The sequence below is a fragment of the Sorghum bicolor genome, chromosome 7 (assembly GCF_000003195.3).
Source record: "Sorghum bicolor cultivar BTx623 chromosome 7, Sorghum_bicolor_NCBIv3, whole genome shotgun sequence".
Taxonomy (NCBI): domain Eukaryota; kingdom Viridiplantae; phylum Streptophyta; class Magnoliopsida; order Poales; family Poaceae; genus Sorghum; species Sorghum bicolor.
The window spans coordinates 38,608,749-38,632,386 of NC_012876.2; the positions used below are offsets into that span (position 1 = coordinate 38,608,749).

General features: G+C 42.5%; 1 protein-coding gene across 1 annotated transcript; it reads right to left on the reverse strand.

Annotated features, from left to right (window-relative positions):
- On the reverse strand, positions 7,754 to 11,732 carry LOC8069878 (pirin-like protein). The gene is made up of 8 exons (XM_002445342.2): positions 11,458 to 11,732; positions 11,078 to 11,215; positions 10,845 to 10,894; positions 10,367 to 10,405; positions 10,181 to 10,209; positions 9,974 to 10,036; positions 8,607 to 8,710; positions 7,754 to 8,502 (listed from the first exon to the last, which is right to left on the reverse strand). Exons 1-8 carry the CDS (start codon positions 11,610 to 11,612, stop codon positions 7,944 to 7,946), a joined length of 1,137 nt encoding a protein of 378 aa, XP_002445387.1. The 5' UTR covers positions 11,613 to 11,732; the 3' UTR covers positions 7,754 to 7,943.

Consider the following 23,638-nt stretch of genomic DNA (forward strand, 5'->3'; position numbering starts at 1 on the left):
AATCCAGTGACGAGCCTGGGACTATGGTCTGTGTAGCCTAGCTAGTTTGGCCCATTTCTTTCACCTTCCATGTTTTTCTTTTCCAAAATTTTGTTTTCAAAGGTAAAATAATATTAATATTTCATAGTGCTAGTCATCTCATGGAGCTAGCTACTTGAGATCGAGCTATATGGACCGGGTTTTCTATAATGCACCACTTGAGATCGAGCTAGGCACCACTACAAGTACAACCATGAGCTAGGCCAATTCCGTGATCCTCGGATCGGCGAAGGTGCCGTGGTGAAGTTGTCAGTGCAAATGACCCATGAGCTTGACTACTTCCCACTCGTGCAATGAAGATCGGTGCTTGCAGGATGTATTTGTATCTTATCTCTTGTTTGTTGCTTTACTCTTTAGGCTTGATCTAGATGGGTTCTAGACTCTCATAGAGTAGTGTAATGGTTTGCGCGCCTAATACATGTACAAATGTTGCTTTTACTCAATACCCGAATAGGTATTTGTTTGTAACACTTTCCAAACCCGATTTATATCGTATTCAATACTCATTATTCGTATACGTAACTGAGACAATCCATATTCATACATGTATCCGATAGCTATTCGTGTCCAAATTTGAATCTAGATAAAAATATAAATAATATTAACAATATTTCTGCATACCCGATCCATTTTCATCCCTAAACATGGATGACTAGGCTTGGGAACCGCCCTATAAATCAGTGATTTGTAGAGACGCTTGCGTATGGGCGGCTGAACAAATCATCCCTACAAATAGTCTGAAGTCGCTTCTCTATTGCCATTGTGTAATAGTGCTACAAATACGTAATGAAGAAACGAACCACAATGCCATTGTTAGATGCAATATGAAGGTTTTCCAAGGTTGAGCATTTGACGTTAAAAGAGAACACTGCTGAGAGATGACACGTATACTCTCATCCTTTCTAGTCTAATAAAGTTTTTTTCCCCAATCACATAAGAAATGTCCTTTTTCCCCTGCCAAATAAAATGACTTGGTAAAATGAGCTAAGGACATAATTATAGAACTTATTTTCTTTTGGGTAGTTTTGTAGTGGTTAACCATTTCAAATTGAAAAAAAAAAGAACGAAGGGAGCGCAATCTAGGGAGAACTCAACCTTTGAAGCTTGATTTTCATCGTTAAGTATTGTTAGCACCTTATATATCGGAGAGGACGTGGTTACAAAGGACGAATAGTAGGTTGTGCTAACACCTTCCTCTCGTGTCGTCTAGTCCAACTTTGTCACTGTAGGCGGTTCTCGTGTGATTTTGTACTTTGGTTTGGTTGGATTTGAGGTGATAGGTGGCCATAATGCTTGTCATGCATGCCAGGTTAGGGCTCGTTCAGAAGCAGCCAGACCAGGTTTCGTTCCTGGCCAATCTACACCAGGTTTCGTTCCTGGCCAATCTACACCAGGTTTCAATACGAACGGCTCCGTTCCAGGTGGAACGACGGCCGAAATGGCCCGTTCCTAAAGAAACGATCGGAGCCTTTGCCTCGTTTGTTTGCTTAGAATTCAATCCCGAAGCTGATTTCTTCTAGCCAAAGGAATAAGTGGATCCATACCTGTCACTCATTTTAGCCCAAGAAACCAATCCGGATGGTAGGAGGCAGGGGCGGATCCCATTAAGGTGCATTGGGGGTACAGTTGTACCCAAAAATTTTGTAGAGATATTAAGTATATATACTCATAATACATTATTATGTATCTATACCATCTTATTAAATGGTAATATTTTCAGCCCAAGTACTCATACATCATCCAAGATGAAAAACACTCTATAAATATAAAATTATAGTGGCATTGAACCCAAAATGTACCGATCCACACACCACAAGACTAAGAAAAGATGGAACAAAGTTACAAAAGATGGCACAAGACTAATTGAGCCTTTTTGTCCTTGCAAAAATGTTATGAAGTTTGAGTATGGATCTCCGTTGACAATCAATCAAATTTGGAGGAAATACTTTTTTATGCTTAGCGACGAATAATATTGTCGAATTGAATCCTTAGGTCAACACACATAAACTATTCTATAGTTAACATCTAAAGTATTCTATAGTTATTTGGGCCTTGTTTAGTTTCAATTTTTTTTAGGAAAACGATACTGTAACACTTTCGTTTTTATTTGACAAACATTGTCCAATCATAGAGTAACTAGGCTTAAAAGATTTGTCCCGCGATTTACAAACAAACTGTGTAATTAGTTTTTATTTTTATTTAAATTTAATGCTCTATACATGTGCCGCAAAATTCGATGCGAAGGGGAATCTTGAAAAGTTTTGGATTTTTGGATGAACTAAACCAGGTGGGTATCTATCATCGGCTAGTCAATTCACGTAGGTCCGTACCCCATTATTGAAATTCTAGATCCGCCGATTTCGAGCCACAGAGATAGTGAAAAATGAAGCCAGTTTTCATTTTGGTCTAATTTTAATTCCACATCGAGGCGAAACGAACACACATTTTCATTCAGTTTCAGATTGAAAATTGGCCATGACAATCCGCCGGATACGGGCCAATCCGGCCTAAACGAACGAGGCGTTAGGTGGCACGGTGTATGGTGCCTGGTTCGGTAGAAGTAAAATGGGCCATGTCAAGCCCGTGTGTGAGTGTGACACTGCTCTCATCTTATCATCATGCAAGTTTCAGAGTGCACTGTAGCTTAGGTTATGTTCCATTGACCCAGGTTCTTGCAGTCGGGCTGCACTGTAGCTTCATTCATACGCTTATCTGTCCTCTGCAGCTCTGCTAAGTGGTGTTCTAGTTTCAAAAATTTTTAGAAAATCGACACTGTAGCACTTTTGTTTGTATTTGACAAATATTGTTCAATCATAGACTAACACTACCGGACTCAGCTACTTTGCCTAGTGCCGAAGACACACGGCAAAGGCAATAAAACACTCGGCAAAGGCTTTGCCGAGTGTAACACTCGGCAAAGTCAAGACGGCAAAATAAATGTCGGCAAAGAAAACATTGCCGAGTGTTTTCCGTCGAACGCTCGGCAAAATATTTTCCGAGTGCTGTTGTGACCCTCGGCAAAAAAAAGCGACACGAACGGAGACCAAACGGCTAACGGAGACTTTACCGAGTGCTAACACGTCGAGACACTCGGCAAAGAAATTTATTTTTTTTTTCAGAAATTCTTTGCCGAGTGTCCTTCTTTCAGGCACTAGGCAAAGAAAATAATTCTTTTTTTTCTAGAAATTCTTTGCCGAGTGTCCTTCTTTCAGGCACTAGGCAAAGAAAATAATTCTTTTTTTTGCAGAAATTCTTTGCCGAGTGTATTTTCTCTTGCACTAGGCAAAGCCTATATCTTTGCCGAGTGTCTTTGCTCTTGCACTAGGCAAAGTCTACATCTTTGCCGAGTGTCTTTGCTCCTGCACTAGGCAAAGCCTACATCTTTACCGAGTTTCTTGGTTGCTGCACTCGGCAAAGCAACTTTCCAGATCCATTTTTCTTTATTTTTTGCATTCCAATGAATCAAAATAATTTGTACATCACACATATATAACAGATATCACAGATATCACACATATATCACATATATCACATTTATCACACATCACATATAAGCAAAAGTGCAATAATAAGTGTATCACCAAGTGAACGAAACAATCCAAGTGCATCACCAAGTTAACCAAATATTCTAAGTCCAAGCACAAGTGAACCAGTAATGTAAATCTAAGTCTCCAAGTACATAAACACCAACACAATAAGCATGAACCATTCACTGCCAAGCTGGCCACCCCGGCTGATGTGGTGGCTGTTCTCCAATTACACGTCCCGGTAGGGAGATTGTGTATCCGGAGAACATCAGGGGGATGATGCCAAAACTCTACCTCGGATTAGAGCAGACTATGGAAACTAACCCCATCTACGCATCCTCGAGCTGTCCAAAGAAACATGGACAATTCGAAACAGATACGGTTATAGATATGCATAGATATGCATATTAATAATCGTATCTCTTTCGAACGGGAAACACCTAGCTAGGTTACGTGAACTACAAACATGATACGAAGAGAGAGGTTTCACCTTAGGTGGTGGTGGAGTCAGGCTAGCGGGGCCGTGGTGGGTCGGTGCAGTGGTGAGGCGACGCGGTGCCGGTACACCCGCAGCAACAACCAAGAAAATTTGCCAATCTTTTACTTCGGAGAAGGCCAACTGATCTAGCTTCTTCCTGCAAACTACATATTTCCCAAAAGGTCAGTGAGTGTTCGACCATGACCAAGAAAATTTGCAGTTGCGGGTATAAAGCAAATAAAATCCAATTTCAGTCTATTGTCAGAAATTGCACGAATAACTACACCTACAAATTAGATAATTTCTGAATTGAAGAACCACAAACGTGCTATTTTCAGAACTTCTATTTTCTGAAATTGAACAAAACTGCAATCATACAATTTCAGTCTGCAGAAGCCACCAACGATAATAACCTATCTTAATCTGAACTTACATAATGCCGCAGGACCATATCACTACAAGCTACCTCATTTTGATTGATAAATCAAAGTCAGAACCAAAACAAGTATGCAGCTGGCACTGGCACAGATCGATCCCCCTTTCTCTGATGCAGTGCTGAGGCCGATCCAGCAAGTATGCAGCTCGTCCGCACTCGTTCCTCTTAGGAATCGATTTGGGCGGATTAGGGAACAACAAAATCGATTTGGGGGGAGAGGAGTCTAGGCTCAATCGAGAGATCCGGGCAAACCTTAGCACTTGGTGATTGGATCGCTGCTCGCGGTATTCACGCGGCCAACGAAGCGCGGCGTGCTGGGGACTGCTTGGAGACGCCGCTGGGCTGCTCGTCGAGGGAGCCGGGCTGCCGCCGGCGGGCGGGGGTGCGCCGTCGACCCGTGGTGGCGAGGCAGCGAGGCCGCGCGGCCAGGGGCGACACCGGTAGGCGGGCGCGAGGGAGCAGGCGCGCACGGTCGCGGGCGCCGCCCTGGGCTGGCTCGTCGAGGGAGCCGGGCTGCCGCCGGCAGGCGGTGGTGCGCCGTCGACCCGCTGTGGCGAGGCAGCGAGGCCGCGCGGCCAGGGGCGACACCGGTAGGCGGGCGCGAGGGAGCAGGCGCGCACGGTCGCGGGCGCCGCCGGCCGGCGGGCCGAGGGAGCGAGGGCCGGACGCGGGGCGAGCTTGCGAGCGGTGGCGCAGGCGGCCGCGCGGGCGAGCGGTGGCGCAGGCGGCCGTGCGAGCGTGCTGAAAGGATCGAGTAGCGTGCTGAAACGTCCGAGACAGAGAGGAGCGGCCTTAGTCCCGTGATCCATTGTTTGCCGAGTGCCCCAAGATCCGGCACTCGGCAAACACTTTTTTTTGGCTATGGCAATATTTTTTAAAGAATCTTTCAATACAGTTTTTTTATTTTTTCCTACTTTTTTAATAAAAATAAAAAATAAATTTTCTGTACAGTAAATACAAATCTTTGCCGAGTGTCAGCTGGGCGGGCACTCGGCAAAGCCCATCTTTGCCTAGTGCTGCCAAGTAACACTCGGCAAAGAGCATTTCTTTTTTGTTATTTTCTTTTCTCAATTTTTTTTATTATTAGTTTCTTTGAATATTCTTTGAGAATACCTTGTCAAATTGACTCCATAATGAATATTTGATGCTTATATGAAGATTCGACCATTATTTCATGTGGTTTTAGTTCACAATAGTTTTCACAATACAAATTCTATAATTGTTGTTAATAAATTAAAATTAGTAAAAGGGACCAAAAGATATGAAAATTTTACACCAAACAATCTCTATTGTTTATTGCCTATATAAAATGTTTAGAAGTCAAACCCTAGCACGATAGTTAATTTAACTCCAAATCTTATCGGATCATTCTCAACTCTCTTAATCTTGTCCAAACATGTTTTAGTTTGTAAACATTATATGTGACAACTTGTGCAAAACTCTCCCAATTTTTTATCACAGTATCCACGCATGAAATCATGACACCTTGACAAATCTAATGATTTGTAGACTTTATTTGCTATTTTTAAAATTTTAAAACCATTCGGCCACATGTTATTGGTCATGTTTCATGAATAAAATGTTTAAAATTTTCTTTTTATTTTATAAGTATGGCCTAAAACTAGATCGAATAACACTAATATAATTTTTATACGTATTTTTTCAAGTATTTAAATCACTTGTAGTTCAAATTTCACTTAATTTAAAAAATTGCTTAAAACACAATTAATTAATTACATATAGCAAATAAAAACAAAAATATACCAAACTTTAACATGGTGTAGCCCATGTTCTACGGGGAGAGAAGAAAAAGTTTGAAGAGTTGGAAAGAAAAAAATTTTAAATCTTTGCCGAGTGTCTAAACCATGACACTAGGCAAAGAGCTCTTTGCCGAGAGTCAAAACTGTGACACTAGGCAAAGTGCTCTTTGCCGAGTGCTCTTAAGGGACACTCGGCAAAGATGTAACGGCGCTGGACCAGCAGATAACGGTGTTAACCCTTTGCCTAGTGTTTTCAATTTGCCTAGTGTTTTTCTATGGCACTAGGCGAAGAAGACCTCTTTGTCTAGTGCCCTGCGGATGGCACTAGGCAAAGGGTCTCTTTGCCTAGTGTCGGAATTTCGCCGAGTGTTTCAGGGCTTGCTCTCGGCAAAGGATCTCTTTGCCGAGTGCCCGATGTTTTGCTCTAGGCAAAGCTTTCGGCACTCGGTAAAGGCTGGGATTCCGGTAGTGTAACTAGGCTTAAAAGATTCGTCTCATCAATTTCAACTAAACTGTGCAATTAGTTTTTATTTTCGTCTATATTTAATACTCCATACATACGTCTAAAAATTCGATGTGACGAAGAATTTTAAAAATTTTGTAAAATATTTTGAGAACTAAACAAGGCCTCATTCTTCAGGGTCCCGTTGGTTAGTGCTTTCTTGACTCAGAGATACTGTTGGCTTATCGGCCCATATATAGCGTATCCTCTCCTAGTACTTGATGAAGCTTGGATTAAGATTGAGGCAAGATATACTTTTGTGCTGCATTTTAACTCCATAATTTCCAAAAAAAATAAAAACCATCGTAGGGTACAAATAGTATACCCTATGTAAAATAAGGAAGAAATATTTTCTCCATGAGGAAGCTAATGAAGTTCTCGAGCAAATAAGAAATTTTTGTTGTACTGACTTGATCCTATAAGGAAAAGAGAAGGAGGAATTCTAATCCTAGTCCGTTTGTACATGATCTCTTACCAAAACTCTTAGGTTTTGGCAGGACTATATATACGTGGGAGCTCTATGTTGTAATCACAAATATTCAAAGGAATAAAGAATAGTCTCCATATCTTGTGTCTACTTGTTCTTCTACTTTCATCTACTCATGAGAGACGGAGAGGAAAAGTTACCAACCGCTGTTAACATGTTTTATAACAATTTTGTCCTTATTACTCTGTCACGACCTTCTCTTTTTTCTCACTGGCCTACCGGCCGTGACAAAAAACTTATCAAGTTGACATATGACTTCACCAAAATTTTATTTTTAAAACTGGCCTTATCGGATTTTAATATATAAAGTACATAGGAGAGTGTACGTGTATTATGTGTATTATGAGCGTCGTAATTCAAAAACAAAAGCAATTGTACTTGTTATTTGCAATGAATGAGTGATGTTTCAGATGTATTTTCCTTCCTTTGTTTCTCTTTTGTGCATGTTTAACCATATTTTCACAAAAGTATATATTGGCACGCCCTGTAAAAGGCTGTAAGTGGAAATGGTACATCGTACGGAGTACTTGCCAGCATGCGCTCGTTGGCGCCGGATTCCAAATTGATTATATAATATTTCACATTATTGCAAACACTTTCCTTATATGCTACGAAGCCAACATTTTTTTGGGCAAAATCCCACAACTTAACTTAGATACACTAATACTTGCGATCCATCCACGCGCGCCTAGCTAGCCTAGGTAGTGTATCCTATCAATGTGTTGCAACAGTGGATGCGTGGTCGGAGGTCCAGCCATCAGCCATCTCGAAGCCATTGCGGCGGCGGCGGTAGTCCTCCCGTGCCTGTTCCACCTCCTCCCGGGTGTTCATGACGAAGGGCCCGTCCCTTACCACCGCTTCGTTGTGCGGCCGCGCCGCCACCAGCATGACCCTCGCGCCGTCCTGCTGCCCCGCTGATGCATCAGCCCCCCGCACCTCCACGCAGTCGCCGTCACCTTCGTTGCCGAACACGACGAGCGTGCGTGCGGCGGCGGTGGTGACGGTAGTGGCGCCGCCGTCACTGGCACTGCCGCCGAAGAAGGCGGCCTCGCCGTGGATGACGTACGCGCATGCGCTCCACCCGCGCGGGATGGGCTGGCGCAGGCGCGCCCTGGGCCGTAGTGCGACGTCGAGACACAGCGCCGGGGTGCGTGGCCGGAGCAGGGATCGCGTTCCGAGGCACTCGCCCGCGATGACCTTGACGGAGACGCCGTCGGCGGTGACGGCGGTGGGGATGTCGTGGCTCGCCAGGTCCTGGTACCTCGGCTCCACCCTGCGCGCACAAGCACACGCAGACGCAGCATGCATGTTTGTTAGCAACCAATGCAAATGGCCGGCACACATAGAATCGTATGGACGCATGCACGCAACGCATACATCTTGTCGGCGGCGGAAAGGTTGATCCAGATGTTGATGCCCCGCTGCACGCCCTCGCCGGCGGGCATCTCCGCGTGCACCACGCCGCGCCCCGCCGTCAGCCACTGCATGCACACGTACGGTACACGGCCGCGAGTCAGTTGAGGATCGACACGAGAACTGACCACAAATTACAATAATAATAGTACAAACCATCACATGCATGTCAACTCTGACCAATTCTACACGCCGCTATTTTATTTTTGGTGCGCGGTTTGGACTCTGACTCGCTCAAATTAATGCTCGTGGCGGTCGGTCAGCTGCTGTATCATCGCTCGATGGTGGAAACAGCGTTTGTGTCACGTACTGTATCTGTATGTACGTGCTAGCAGTACGTCTACTTTTGACGACGCTGGATTTTGACACGAAATAGGCTGCGCCGCCAGGATGAAAGGAACCGGGCCCGGCTGTGCTACAATGCCTAGGCCATGTTTAGTTCTGAAAAGTGAAAACTTTTCGGAACTGTAGCACTTTCGTTTGTTTGTGACAAATATTATTTAATTATAGACTAACTAGGATCAAAAGATTCGTCTTGTGATTTACAGTTAAACTGTGTAATTAGTTTTTGTTTTTGTCTATATTTAATGTTTCATGCATGTGACACAAGATTCGATGTGACGGAGAATCTTGAAAACTTTTTGATTTTCAGGGTGAACTAAACAAGGCCCTACTCATCCACTTTGCATGCATGATTCATGGACTGGAGCGCCTTTTGCTTTCACACAAGCAAGCATCTTTATGCATCTTTTACATACAGGGTATATTTGGTAGTAACCTTTTATTAATTGATCTCTGCTGCTTTTCCACCTAACAAATTCAGTATATAACTGACGAACAGTCTACAGTTTCTTTTTCCGTTTACTTTTCACTATGACCAGAGTTTGATTTGCACTAATTACCCTTGATTTATCTGCGTTACTTTTCCGTATATCTAACAAATTCATTATGTAATTAATTCAAGGACAATTTACAATTTTTAGCTTACTTTTTCACTATAAAAGAATTTGATTTGCATAACCCTTCATCTTAAGGTGAAGGTGAGATGAGATTAGTTCCTAGGGGGGTTTTGGGCAACTATTTATTTTTGTCCCTACTTTCATTCACTAGTTAATTTGTGTTTTACCGGCCTGCAGTCACCAAGAACAATATTGAGCTACTATTAAAATTAAGGAAATTGTGCATATTTTTTTCATTACGAAACTGTACATACATCATCCTCACTAAATCAGAATTAGAATAGAACAGGGACCAGCGAATTGAAGGAGTAGTAGGTTCTTAATATAGTGTTTGCATGCATGTTCAATGCTGCTGTTGATAGGAGACCTAACCTGAACGTCTCCTGTGTTGATTGTTCCCTTGTGGCCTGAAAAGTCATGGTAACTGATGCCTCCCTGAAAGTGAAAGCAGCCGGTGAACACACATTAATTAATTTGGCCAGCAATTTAAATTGACGAAAATTTTAGTATATCATGCTATGCAACATATTGAGTAGAAGTCATAAGGATCATGAGAAAACCGGCCATATGGATTCATACCTCGAGCATATAGGTAACATTCTCAAATCCTGAGGTATGACATGAAACACCAAAGAAAAAACAACAAAAGGCGGTCAGGATTTATGATTGCTTTCATACATTATTCAAGTACGATTGTTTTGATACATTATTCAAGTACGTAGCTAATCGATTCATGATGTAAGAGGAAATTAAGTTATTACAAACCTCTGTGAGGATGGTCAGGAAAGCCAGCTGGCGCAGAAACTGGAACACAGAAAAATGAGAAAGGTGTGAACGGATTTTGTGTTATGACGATCCATACAGTATTATTTTAAGATTTTCCATCAGAGCACCCATCGAGACTTTTATGTGTTTCTTTCAAATTAAAGGGCCGTTATAATTACTCAATAATGAGGTTTATATGTACACTTACGCGTACGAAACAGCTTAACCTTTGACAGGGAACTAAGTGTGGCGGTGTATATCAGGACATGTTATTGTTATCAATTAAAAATTTTGGTTATGTCAGGTACAAGATGGCCAGTATATGTTCATCAGTTGCCATTTTGGTTATGTTCAGGTACAAGATGGCCAATATATGTCCGTATCGTCTTGATGCATGATAACAGGGGGAAAAAACATGTTCTTGACAACTGCAGAAGCATGCAGCTGGGCGTAATACATCGTGATGTCAGTAACATACACTCGAACTCGTCGAAGGACAAGATAGGATCCAGTTCCGGAAGCTCAGGCCTGCAGTAATAAGAAACAAAACGATCACATCAGCTTAATAAGTAGTATAATCATCACCGTATCAGTTTTGTACATGAATACGAGGAGGATTATTATTACAAAATGAGATCGATCCTGCCGACTGCGAGTCAGTAACATACAGAATGGATGAATGGATGAATTGTGGGTGTGTGGTTTGGTTACCTGCCGATGCTCCGCCAGAGCGCGAAGCCCTCAGAGAAGGGCTTGCGCTCGCAGGTCAGTGTCTGGACCACCGCCCGCGGCCTGCTCATCGTCACGTCGCCGTCGTCGTCCCCGGCACAGTCCTGATCGTTGCCATGGCTGATATGATGGAGTATTCGACACATATTGTCAGCTCAAGTAGGGAACAACGGCACACATAATACTGAAAAATACTAGGAGGAGGAGGCTGGCCGGCCGGCCGGCCAGTCAGTCGGTCAACCACCACCGGACGTTCATGGTTACGGCGGCGGGACACCGGGGCAGCTGCTGCAGCTAGCGAGGAGAGCTATAGGCTATCGAGAACGGTTGGTCATGAACGACAGAGGTCTCCGTGCGTGTACCTCTTGACGACGACCGTTCCCTCGGAACCGGCGGTCTTGGTGGTCTCCATGGCACCGGGCTGCTGCCGCCTCTCAACGGCCGCCGCCATTGCCGCCGATGATCCATGGAGAGGAGACGGAGGGACCAGGGGCATGCAAGCAGTGGCGGCAGACATGGCGGTGCGCCGGCGGGGATAGTATCTACAGTACTATATGTGTGTGTACGGACTAAGGAGTGGCGGCGCCGGCGCCGGCAGGCTGGCCTGGAGCAAATGGGGTACGGTGGTGGCGCTGGTTGTTCTGGTGGTCGCCACGGCCGGCGTTTAAATACCCGCGCTGGAGAGGCGATCGCGTCGACCTCACGCTCCTCAGTGTGGACACAACCAACAGGTGTGAACGCCCATCGCGGCGGGTGGTCCCACCTCTGACGCCGATCGAGCGACCTCGCCCGCGGGCACTCTTTTCTTTACGACGGGCTAGGTGTTGGTAGAGATGGATGCTGGAGTGTGAACGCGCAGGTTGTCGTGGCAGCAGCATCCGTGAGTGATTGGGCCCGTCCGTGCGTGCGACTCCACCAGATTTGGATTTCGATTTTGATGGATGGATGGCACGGCATGGTCTACTCATCTTTCTTGTCTTGTTCGCGGGCAGTGGATCCACCATGCAGTGATAATGAAATGATAGTGACTAGAGAAAACCACGTGTACGTAGAGAACTACAATATATATTAATATCGAAAAAGGAAATGCCTAATCAGGGTTAGAATTTTTAGCAAAACTAACGAAAACACATCTCTAATAGCTCCCCATCGTATCTCCCAATCTTTTGGGTACTTACAAAAACCGAGCCAAAGCGTGTAAACTTATGTGCACCCTAGTCGCACGGATCTCTCTCCTTTGGCGCTCTGTTCTGTGCCCTCTACTTGGTGGCGACAGGTGGGCCTCATGCCCTCGCCACTGCAACGTTGCTTTCTCCATGATGATAGCCATGCAAAGTAGTCCGATCCAGCAATTGATAGACTACCTATGACCGATCTTCAGGGAGAACAAGACCGTAGTTAAAGTATATTATGAATCCTCAACTTTTCTCATATAAATAATGAATATGATAGAATATGAGATTATTACTGACAAATTTTCATAAGTTTTGGTAAATTTATTTTTTTTCCCAGGTATATTTCAAAAAACATACAAAGAAGGATTAAAACATAAAAAAGAATTAAACTTAATTACGACGAAATATACAAGACTTTGGAAGACCTTAAAAAGACACCATGTTAAAGCGGAGCCCGAAAGGATAAGATCCAGGGCCAGCCGGTCCAAGGCCCATGCTGACCGGCTTGGGCTGGGACTCCTTCGCCTCCTCCTTCTACAAGACTCTTCCACCGCCTTCTAGAATGCATCTCAGCTGTAAATTAAGGTCGATTTGATCCAAAGGTTCATGGTGATTTCTCCTGGACTATATAATGAAGCCTGTGCCCTTCCTCATGGAGAAAAGTCAGATCCTTAGAGCTGAAGAGCCAGAAACCCTAATTCATATGTCCACCAAGATCTAGGCCAGCAATCAAGAAGACTAGTCCTCTATAAGATCTAGTCTTGTATTAGAGATAGAGAGATAGAGTGAGAGAGTAGAGTTCTCGAGAAGTTTGGTGCTTCTCTGAAGCTGTATTCTACTAGATCAAGTTTCTCCTAAAGCTTGCTTCTAAGCTTCTCAGAAATCAACTTATAATTCAAGTAAACAATTGTTTATATCGTTCTTCAAGTTTGCAACACCACCACTACGCGCACGCCCCAAGTTTGGGCTCGGTCACAACCAGAAGCTCAAGCACCAGCCGACCAAGTAGTGCTTGATGACCTACGCACCTAGCAGCCGGCGACGACGATGATGATGGGGTTAACCGGCGTCATCAGGATCAGTGGGTACCTGTGGGTCATACCTGTGCTTCTCAGTCTGGACAAGCAGAGCTCACGAGAAGATGAAGTTTTGGAGACCAGTCTCAATGCATAGTTTCATGACACAGTTACCAAGACTATAAACTAGGTAACCGAGCCACATGAGTTTCATAGGGAAGAAACTCTTCTCTTATCTGATGAAACTCCTTAATTTAATAACTCTACCAAGTCAGCAATTTTGTTTATGTGGCACCCTATTTAATATGCATAACACTCTCATGAAACATGCATTGAGACTGACCTCATAAAATAACTATCTTTCTCATTCCCGAGAAACAACATTAACTAAATATATATTAAAAAATATTAATATTTATAATACATAATTAATATCACCGGAAGGATCTTTGAATCTAGTTTTTGAACAAAATTATTTGAAGATACAAACGCTGCACGTATTTTCTATAAATCTAGTTAAACTTTCGACATGAAACCCAAAACGACAGTTATCTTAGGACGGAAGGAGTACCAATTGTGACGAATTATTGGAGTTGCAACCTTTTCTTTTCTCCCAATGTGTTATGGGAAGGTTGAAAAACTCTGTTTTGGGAGTACTTTTTTGGTACTCTTCGAGAGAGTGCCCCATATTTCTTCTCCATCCATGTTTTCTTTGGAAAAAAAACAAAAAATCACCTCCACAAGTTCTCCATATCTCTTCATCATCTTTTTGCACATGGCAAACCGTCGTCACCTATACGCAAATATACACGCGGCCTGGAGTGTGCATCCAGAGAAGTAGAAGGAGGTGTGAAATGAAAAGGAGGAAATACAGGGTTCGACATGAGAAAAGTGCAAGAGAAAGATGTAGTGGAAAAGCTTAAACATGTACAGAAACAAATTCAGGATTTCTCATACAAAACATGAGACCAAGTCATGAAAAAAAGTGCAGAGAAAAAGAAAATTAGAATAAAAATATAGGAAACTCTTGGAGACGATCTATTTTTTCTCCCCGTAAGTTGGCAAATACAATATTTTGAGGTACAAAATATAGGAAACTCTTGGAGATGTTCTTAGAATACAGAGTACTTGCTAAATCATTAATTAATCATTTCAAGTGGTAAAAATAAACTTGGAGCAATTTTTTTGGCCTTTTATTATGGACTTGATTGATTATTTCCATCCATTATATTCATTTTACCGTCAGCACACCGGTAAGGAGGACAGGCCAAAGGTTAGCCTAGCTGACTATTAGATCGACCAATGCCTAATGGTGTATTCACAGAGGTACACTTAACCTTATGCCACCGTCGATGAGCGTGATATGCAAGAAACATCATCTTCTGCACGTTCGGGCATTAGCCCCGGTCGGGAAGGGCCTGTGCTGCCTTTGCGGGACTAAAGGCCCACCCTTTAGTCCCGGTTCGGGGAATCGGGGCTAAAGCCCCCCCTTTAACACCGGTTGGTAATATCAACCGGTGTTAAAGGGTCCTGCCAGGGTTGCCACGTTGCAGGACCCTTTAACACCGGTTGAGTTTTTTTTCTTTTTTTTGGGTTCATTTCTTCGGTTCTGTTTATTATTTTTATATAATAATAATAGGTTTGCCAATACATATTTTATGCTGATATAATAATATATATATTACACACATATTAAGCATATATAAATGAAAATTATAGGCTTAGCTTTATAATTAAGCTTTGTCTATAATAAAATGAATAGGCCACATCAAAAATTAAATAGATATGTAAAAAGCTTTATATATAGTTTTATAAGTACAAAATTCGTAATACATATATACATAGAGTTTTTTCTCCCAATGTCTAAAACTGATACAAATGATCATCGTTATTTGGAATAAGAGTTTCGTTGCCGTTGATGTGAAACTCGCCGTTTGGATTGATCACTTGCTCGTGAAGAAATCCTGCTATCGTCTCTTGAATAGCTTTGATTCGGTCTTTTTGCATGACCTTTTTTCTCAACCATTCCGTCTTTCATTTGAAATAAATAAAAAAGGTATTAGTTATCTAAGTTATTCAATATAATTCAGGAGATAATGAAAAGAGACATGTAACGTACTCTGAGCGTCTGTGTGGGTGTTTGATTGACTTGTGCCATCATAAATTTGCACACGTAATAGGTTGTTCCCCTTTTTGTCTTAAACACCACTGTATGATATATATATATAAAATATTCACTACCACGACAATAAGAAGGCTAAAAGTTAGCGAAAATTGCTAGCTAGTACAACTTATTTGTGGATAAATTATATTAAGCGACGCTTTACAACCACTGAGATGTTCACGGTCAATAAATCTTTCCCAAACCCTACACACAGCGATTGTGGATTGTGAAGTAATAATTACAGTGTCATATCATGATATTCTTCTAGCGGAGATCGACATTACGTACCTTTGAATAATGTTTACCATTTGTTGATAATTTTCTTGTGGTTTTCTCATTGAGTCAAAGATTATCAACCGGTTCTTGGGAATTTCAATGACCATGAGTATGCAGTGAAAGCTGTTTACACACATATATATAGTCAGACCTATATATAACTATATAAAACTCGTCTCGAGTAATAATAAGTAAAATAAAATGTGCATGCACTTAATAACTATACAACTCACTCGAAGTTGAAGGGGAAGAGTATTTTTTGTTTTTCTTTTTGGTTCACAAAGAACCTCATAAGATTGGTGTAGACTTCTGTCTCATGAGATGCTATCCACACTGCCTGCGGAGCCTTGAAAACAATATAAGGGTCAACGAACCTAATACTATTCTCATTTCTGCTTCTGAGCTCTCTCATTTGGTGCCTGCATATATACATACAAATCCTAAGTGTGTAAGGATTATATAAAGGTAGAAGTTTAATAAAAAGAAAGAAATACTTACAGACAAAAGCAGCTGACAAGAGATTTGTCGAGAGCGTCGAGGTGACATAATTGGTGCAATTCTTCAAACTGGACGTATATGAGGTCATCTCCACGGAAGTAGTGATGTTGTCTAATACGGACAGAAATCCAATTATCTTCCCTTTTAGACGCCTCCATGCTCCACTTGTTTATTGCAAACATTTGTGTGCCGAGCTCATGTAAACGTTGAGGGTTGAATAGACTCCTGCCTGGTTCATATCTTGTCCTCCATTGATCAACTACCTCAGCTTTTTCAAAAGTTTGACATCCAACAATGGCGGCAATGTCTTCAATATTTAGACCACTCTGTCCAAAGTAATGCTCAAGCGAATCTAGCTCAGACAAGATGAGGAAGCGAATCTAGCTCTGTCCAAAGTAATGCTCAGAAGTAAAATCACGCACAAACCTATGGTGAGGAAGAGGCAACACTGACATTCCTAGAATAGTTATGAAGCGTTTGCGCCAACAAATAATCGTATTCTCAGCTTCACCTAAGGTCTTCTCTCCGTCTCCCCCTTCTATTTCTAGAGGCACACTTCCACAACCTTTCTCAACCCTATCAATTGAGACGCTAGCATATCCAGCTAGTACCGGTCGATTATGGATTTTTGGAGTTCTCGTCCGGTCGATAGGGTTGACAACACTGATAGCCACCTTTTTTGTTGCATTCCCATCTGGTACATACAGCTCACAGGTAGTAAAAGCCTCTGTGACATCATCCACGGGGAAGTGTAGCTTCGTGTCATCCTGAATGGTTGGTACTTCCGTGGATGCGCAGCTGCTTTTCAACTGGCCTGGGGGGCTAATGTTGACCTCAGGCTGTGATGTACCTTGCCCTTTCATCATTTGACTAAGTGCTGCTTGCACTTGCCTTTTAATCTCCGCCTGCATTCATTCATCACGAGATTTCTCGCGCTCTTGTGACTGCGGAACAAAAGCTTCCAGCTGGCGGATCCGCTCTGCCTCCTCATCCTTCTTTCTCCGGCGGCTTCTGTAGGTTTCTTGATCAGCTTGGAATGATTGCAGCCACGTGAAAGCCCTAGTTTGGTTTTGGATAATTGATGAAACCCTAGTACTAACCTCTATACTAAGTGTGTGTAGACTTAATAAGGTTGGTACATGCCAAGTGATGGAGCAAGAGATGATCATGGTGATGATGGTGATGACCACAAGATGATTAAGTGCTCAACTTGGAAAAGAAGAAAGAGAAAAAACAAAACCCTATGGAGATCAAGGCAAAGGTATTGCTTAGGGTTTTTGCTTTGGCGATCAAGATACCATAGAGGGTGTGATCACATTTAGGATAGATAGCCGTACTATAAAGAGGGGAATTCTTTGGCTAAGCGGTTATCAAGTGCCACTAGGTGTCATTGTTCATGTGCATGCATTTAGAACCTAGTGAGCTAACTTAACTCCTTCAAAGAAATTGTTTGTGAAAATGCTAACACACGTGCACACTTGTTGGTACACACGTTGTGGTGTTGGCACACTTTGAGAAGGAGGTGGAGTTTGAAGGGTAGAGAGAGGATGGGTTCCTCGGCGCTTTTCGAGAAAATGAAGTGCATTTTTTCTATTGCACCGGTGGGAAATTAGGAGAAGTCACGGGAGTGTTTCTCGCTGAGAAAACACTCACCGGACGCTGGCTTCTGGAGCACCGGACGCTGCGTCTAAGCGTCCAGTGCAGATAGTGCCTGGCCCAGCTAGGGTAAGGCACCGGACGACAGGCACCGGACGCAGGCCTGTGCATCCGGTGGTTAGCGTCCGGTGTGCAGGCGTTTTGCGACCCTCTCTGTGCATGAGTCCGGTGTGCACCGGACGCGTCCGGTGCCCCTTTAAGAGCGTCCGGTGACCCCGAGTTTTGCCCAGTGAAAGAGCCAACGGCTCTATTTGTTTGAGGGGCTATATATACGTGTTTGTCCGGCTTGGGGCTTACTCTCTTGGCATTCTTGACTACTAGACATCCTTGTGAGCCTAAGCAAACACCTCCCACTCATCTCCTACATAGATTATACATCTTTGTGAGATTAGGAGTGATTCCAAGTGCATTTGCTTGAGTGATTGCATCTAGTGGCACTTGGGGATCGTTTTGGCTACGGTTTTCTTGTTACTCTTGGTGGTTGCCGCCACCTAGACGGCTTGGAGCAGCGGAGGAGGATTGGCACGAGTTGGTGATTGTTCGTGGCCATCTCCCGGTGATTGTGAGAGGTTTGTGCCTACCTCGGCGGAGAGCCAAAGGCAACATTAGTGGATTGCTCGTGTCATTGAGTTACCTCACTTGTGGGTAGGTTCTTGTGGTGTCCTAGTGAGGACGAGGTTCGTGCTACACCTCTTAGCCACCGAACCACCAAGTGTTGGTCGACACAACGGGGACGTAGCGTGCCGGCAAGCACGTGAACCTCGGGAGAAAAATTGTGTGTCTCCATTGTGATTATTCATTGGATTTATCCCGGTGATTGGACTTCATATTATTGATTGGTTCATCCCCTCTACGTGGCGGTATAAAGTTCAAACCATCTCTTTTACATTCCCGCAAACTAGAGTAGCTTACTTACTTGTATAGAAACTTTAGGTAGCCTTCTAGTGTAAGTAGTGACATAGCTCTTGTGTGTCTAGTGATTATAGCAACTAAGAATTGTTGGATAGGTGGCTTGCAAACACCCCATTAGAGCTAGAGCAAAAAGCTTCGCTTTGTTATTTACTAACCTCTTGCTCTAGTGAGTTTGTAGAATTTTTAAATAGGCTATTCACCCCCCTCTAGCCATATTAGGACCTTTCAAGTGGTATCAGAGCCGTGGTCACTGTTTGTGAAGGCTTAACAACCTCGGTACTCAAATTTTGGCTCAAATAGTGTTCAACCATGTTGGGGGCAGACCACCATTCTTTGATGGCACAAGTTCCTTTGACTATTGGAAGAGAAAAATGAAGATGTACCTTGGATCAATCAATGATAGAGTGTGCGAAGTCACGGAGAATGACTTTGTGATCCTTGACCCCGCAAACCCCACCGACAATGAGAGAGCAAACAAGCAATGTAATACAATGGCTCTCAACACAATCTATAATGGCATTGATTCAAAGGTATTTGAACAAGTCAAAGATCTTGAGAGAGCAAGTGAAGTGTGGACAAGACTAGAAGAAACCTATGAGGGCACTACAACGGTAAAAAGTGCCAAGTTGTATATGCTCAAGGACAAGCTATCCAACTTCAAGATGAAGGATGATGAGTCTATACCGGAGATGTTCTATAGGCTCCAAGTCATCATCAATGATCTTAAGAGCCTTGGTGAGAAAGTGAAGGATGAGGACTTCATTCACAAGTTCTTAATGTGCTTGCCCAAGAGGTTCAAGACATTGAGAACAATCATCTTTAGAGGTGGATTGACCGGTGTATCTCCTAATGAGGTGCTTGGAGATGTGATGACCAAAGATCAATACAATGACAATGATGATGATGAGGCCATGAACAAGGAAGATGATGATAAGAAGAAGAAGAGTGTAGCATTCAAAGCTAGCTCTTCATCCAAGAGCAAGAACAAGGGCAAGGCCAAGAAGGAAGAATCAAGTGATGAGGAGTGCTCCAATGATGATAGTGATGATGAAGCACTAGCACTCTTTGTCCGCAAGTTTGGCAAGATGATGAAGAAGAAGGGCTACCATACAAGAAAGAGAAGAGATCATTTCAAGAACAAGGAGCATGTGAGGCTATGCTACAAGTGCAAGAGCCCCGATCATATTGTGGCGGATTGTCCTTACAATAGTGACAATGATGAGCATGACAAGAAGAACAAGAAGGAGAAGAAAGAAAAGAAAGAGAAGAAGATGGTCTTTAAGAAGAAGAACAAGGGTGGATCCTATGTTGTGACATGGGATAGTGATGCTTCTTCAGATGATGATTCTAGTGATGATGACAAAGCATCCAAGAAGAAGGCACTTGCAAGTATTGCTATCAACAAGCCATCACTCTTCGACACTCCTTCATGCTTCATGGCCAAGGGCCACAAGGTACAATATGATGAGAGTGAAAGTGAAAGTGAACATGAACATGATAGTGATAGTGATGATGAAAATGAATTCACTAATGAACAACTCATGGACATGCTAGAGCAAGCCGATTCACTTATTCACTCTAAAAACAAGAAGTGCAAAGAATTGGCCAAGAAGTTAAAAGCTCTTGAACAATCCTTTGATGAGCTCAATGCTAATCATGAGAGGCTAGTGGAAGCCCATGAGAAGCTTGGCAAGGCTCACACCAAGCTTGAGAAAGCTCACTCCTTGTTGTTAGAAGAGAACAAGGAAAAAGTTATTGTATCATGTGATGTGGGCACAACATGTGACTTAATTAAAGAATCACCCAACCTACCTATTGTTGTTGCCACTAACTCCTCTTGTAAGGTTTTCATCCACCACCACCAACTCTACCTCCACTTCTACTGTTAGTATCACTTGTGGTACCTCACTAAAGGTTGAGAATGAGACTCTCAAGAGAGAGGTGGATGAGCTCACTCACGCCCTAGGCAAAGCCTATGGTGGTGAGGCCCGCTTGCTAAAGTGCTTGGGTAGCCAAAGGTTTTCTCTCAACAAACAGGGATTAGGCTATACCCCCAAGAAAGGCAAGGCAGCCTTTGCAACTCACAAGCCTAGCTTTGTGAAGAGCAATGGTCGGTTTTGCAACAAATGCAAGCAAGTTGGGCACCTAGAGCTTAATTGCAACAAAATTAACAAGAACAAGAAAAATGCTAATGTACCTTACATTCCTTTTGATACTTGTTATGTGCTTACCAAGGGTGAGAAGGGTGTGCATGCTAAGTTTGTTGGTACACCAATTGTGGGTCCAAAGAAGAAGGCCATTTGGGTACCAGAAAGCTTAGTCACTAACCTCCAAGGACCCAAGCAAGTATGGGTACCTAAGAAACATTGATTTGTTTTGTAGGTGAACTATAAATCCGGAGGAAGGCATTGGGTGCTTGATAGTGGGTGCACACAACACATGACCGGAGATTCAAGAATGTTCAATTCAATCAATCCAAATGATGACAATGGTGTTGATAGTATCACATTTGGTGATAATGGCAAAGGGAAGGTCAAAGGGCTTGGTAAAATTGCTATATCCAATGACTTGAGCATTTCCAATGTGCTACTAGTAGAGAGTTTGAACTTCAACTTACTATCCGTAGCTCAACTTTGTGATCTTGGTTTCAAATGCATATTTGGAGTTGATGATGTAGAGATCATAAGTGTAGATGGCTCTAACTTGATATTCAAAGGCTTTAGATATGAGAACCTATACTTGGTTGATTTCAATGCTAGTGAAGCTCAATTATCAACATGCTTGCTCACTAAATCTAGCATGGGTTGGTTATGGCATAGAAGGCTTGGTCATGTTGGTATGAAACAATTAAACAAGTTAGTCAAACATGATCTTGTTAGAGGCTTGAAAGATGTCACATTTGAGAAAGACAAGCTTTGTAGTGCATGTCAAGCCAGAAAACAAGTTGGCAATACTCATCCAAAGAAGAGCATCATGAGTACATGCAAGGCATTTGAGTTGTTGCACATGGACTTATTTGGACCAACCACATACACAAGCATTGGTGGAAACAAATATGGATTTGTGATAGTGGATGATTTCACAAGATACACTTGGGTATTCTTTCTTAGTGACAAGAGTGATGCTTTTGCAACTTTCAAATCATTTGTCAAGAGAATACACAATGAGTTTGAAACAACCATCAAGAAAGTGAGAAGTGACAATGGAAGTGAATTCAAGAATACAAGAGTTGATGAGCTTTGTGATGAATTTGGCATTAGGCATCAATTCTCGGCCAAGTACACTCCACAATAAAATGGTCTTGTTGAGAGGAAGAATAGAACCTTGATTGACATGGCAAGATCAATGTTGAGTGAGTACAATGTGAGTCATTCTTTTTGGGCCGAAGCAATCAACACGGCTTGCTACTATAGCAACCGACTCTATTGTCACCCAATGATGGAGAAGACACCATATGAGCTCTTGAATGGTAGAAATCCCAATATTGCATACTTTCGGGTTTTTGGTTGCAAATGCTACATATTGAAAAAAGGCACTAGATTGAGTAAATTTGAAAAGAAATGTGATGAAGGTTTCTTGCTTGGTTACTCCACTACTAGCAAAGCTTATAGAGTTTGGAATTTGGCTAGTAGTACTCTTGAGGAGGTGCATGATGTTGAGTTTGATGAAACCAATGGCTCTCAAGAGGAAGAAGAGAATCTAGATGATGTGAGAGGCACTCAATTGGCCGATGCAATGAAGAATATGGATATTGGTGATTTAAGGCCTAGAGAGGTGATTGATGTTGAAGATGACAAAGATCAAGTGCTTCCTACCTCTAATGTGCAAGCTAGTGGTTCTCATGATCAAAATCAAGCTAGTACAAGTGGCACACAAGTGCAAGATCAACAAGCTAGTACATCATCTCATGATCAACCAAGTGCAAGCAATAAAGTGCAAATACTCCAACCAACAAATATTGCAAGAGATCATCCATTGGATCATATCATTGGAGATATTCAAAGAGGAGTGCAAACTAGGTCAAGATTAGCATCATTTTGTGAGCATTTCTCCTTTGTGTCTCACATTGAGTCAAAGAAGATTGATGAAGCATTGAGAGATGTTGATTGGGTAAATGCTATGCATGAAGAGCTTAACAACTTCAAGAGAAATCAAGTATGAGAATTAGTTGAGAGACCTAGTGATCATAACATCATTGGTACTAGATGGGTCTTTCGCAACAAACAAGATCAAGATGGGATAGTAATAAGGAACAAAGCAAGATTGGTAGCACAAGGATACACACAAATTGAAGGTATTGACTTTGGTGAAACATATGCCCCGGTTGCTAGATTGGAAGCTATTAGGATCTTGTTAGCCTATGCTTGTGCCCACAACATAAAGTTATATAAAATGGATGTGAAGAGTGCATTCTTGAATGGGTACATAAATGAGTTGGTTTATGTTGAGCAACCTCCCAGTTTTGAAAATGACAAGAAGCCCAACCATGTTTACAAGTTGAAGAAAGAATTGTATAGTTTGAAACAAGCACCTAGAGCATGGTATGAGAGGTTAAGGGATTTCTTACTCTCCAAAGGGTTTATGATGGGTAAGGTTGACACCACTCTCTTCACTAAAAAGATAGGCAAGGACTTATTTGTGTTGCAAATCTATATTGATGACATTATATTTGGCTCAACCAATCAAGAATTTTGTAAAGAATTTGGAAATATGATGGCAAATGAGTTTGAGATGTCCATGATTAGAGAGGTTAGTTACTTCCTTGGTCTTCAAATTAAGCAAACTTAGAATGGTACATTTGTGAGTCAAGGCAAGTAACATGCAAAGGATATGCTCAAAAAGTTTA

Excerpts from the sequence above, each read along its gene's own strand:
- LOC8069878 (XM_002445342.2), bottom strand. The coding sequence starts at position 11,612 with ATGTCTGCCGCCACTGCTTGCATGCCCCTGGTCCCTCCGTCTCCTCTC. Across the intron at positions 11,216-11,457 it reads GGAACGGTCGTCGTCAAGAG|CCATGGCAACGATCAGGACT; the intron begins GTACACGCACGG and ends CCATCATATCAG. Across the intron at positions 10,037-10,180 it reads ATGTTACCTATATGCTCGAG|GGAGGCATCAGTTACCATGA; the intron begins GTATGAATCCAT and ends TTTCACTTTCAG.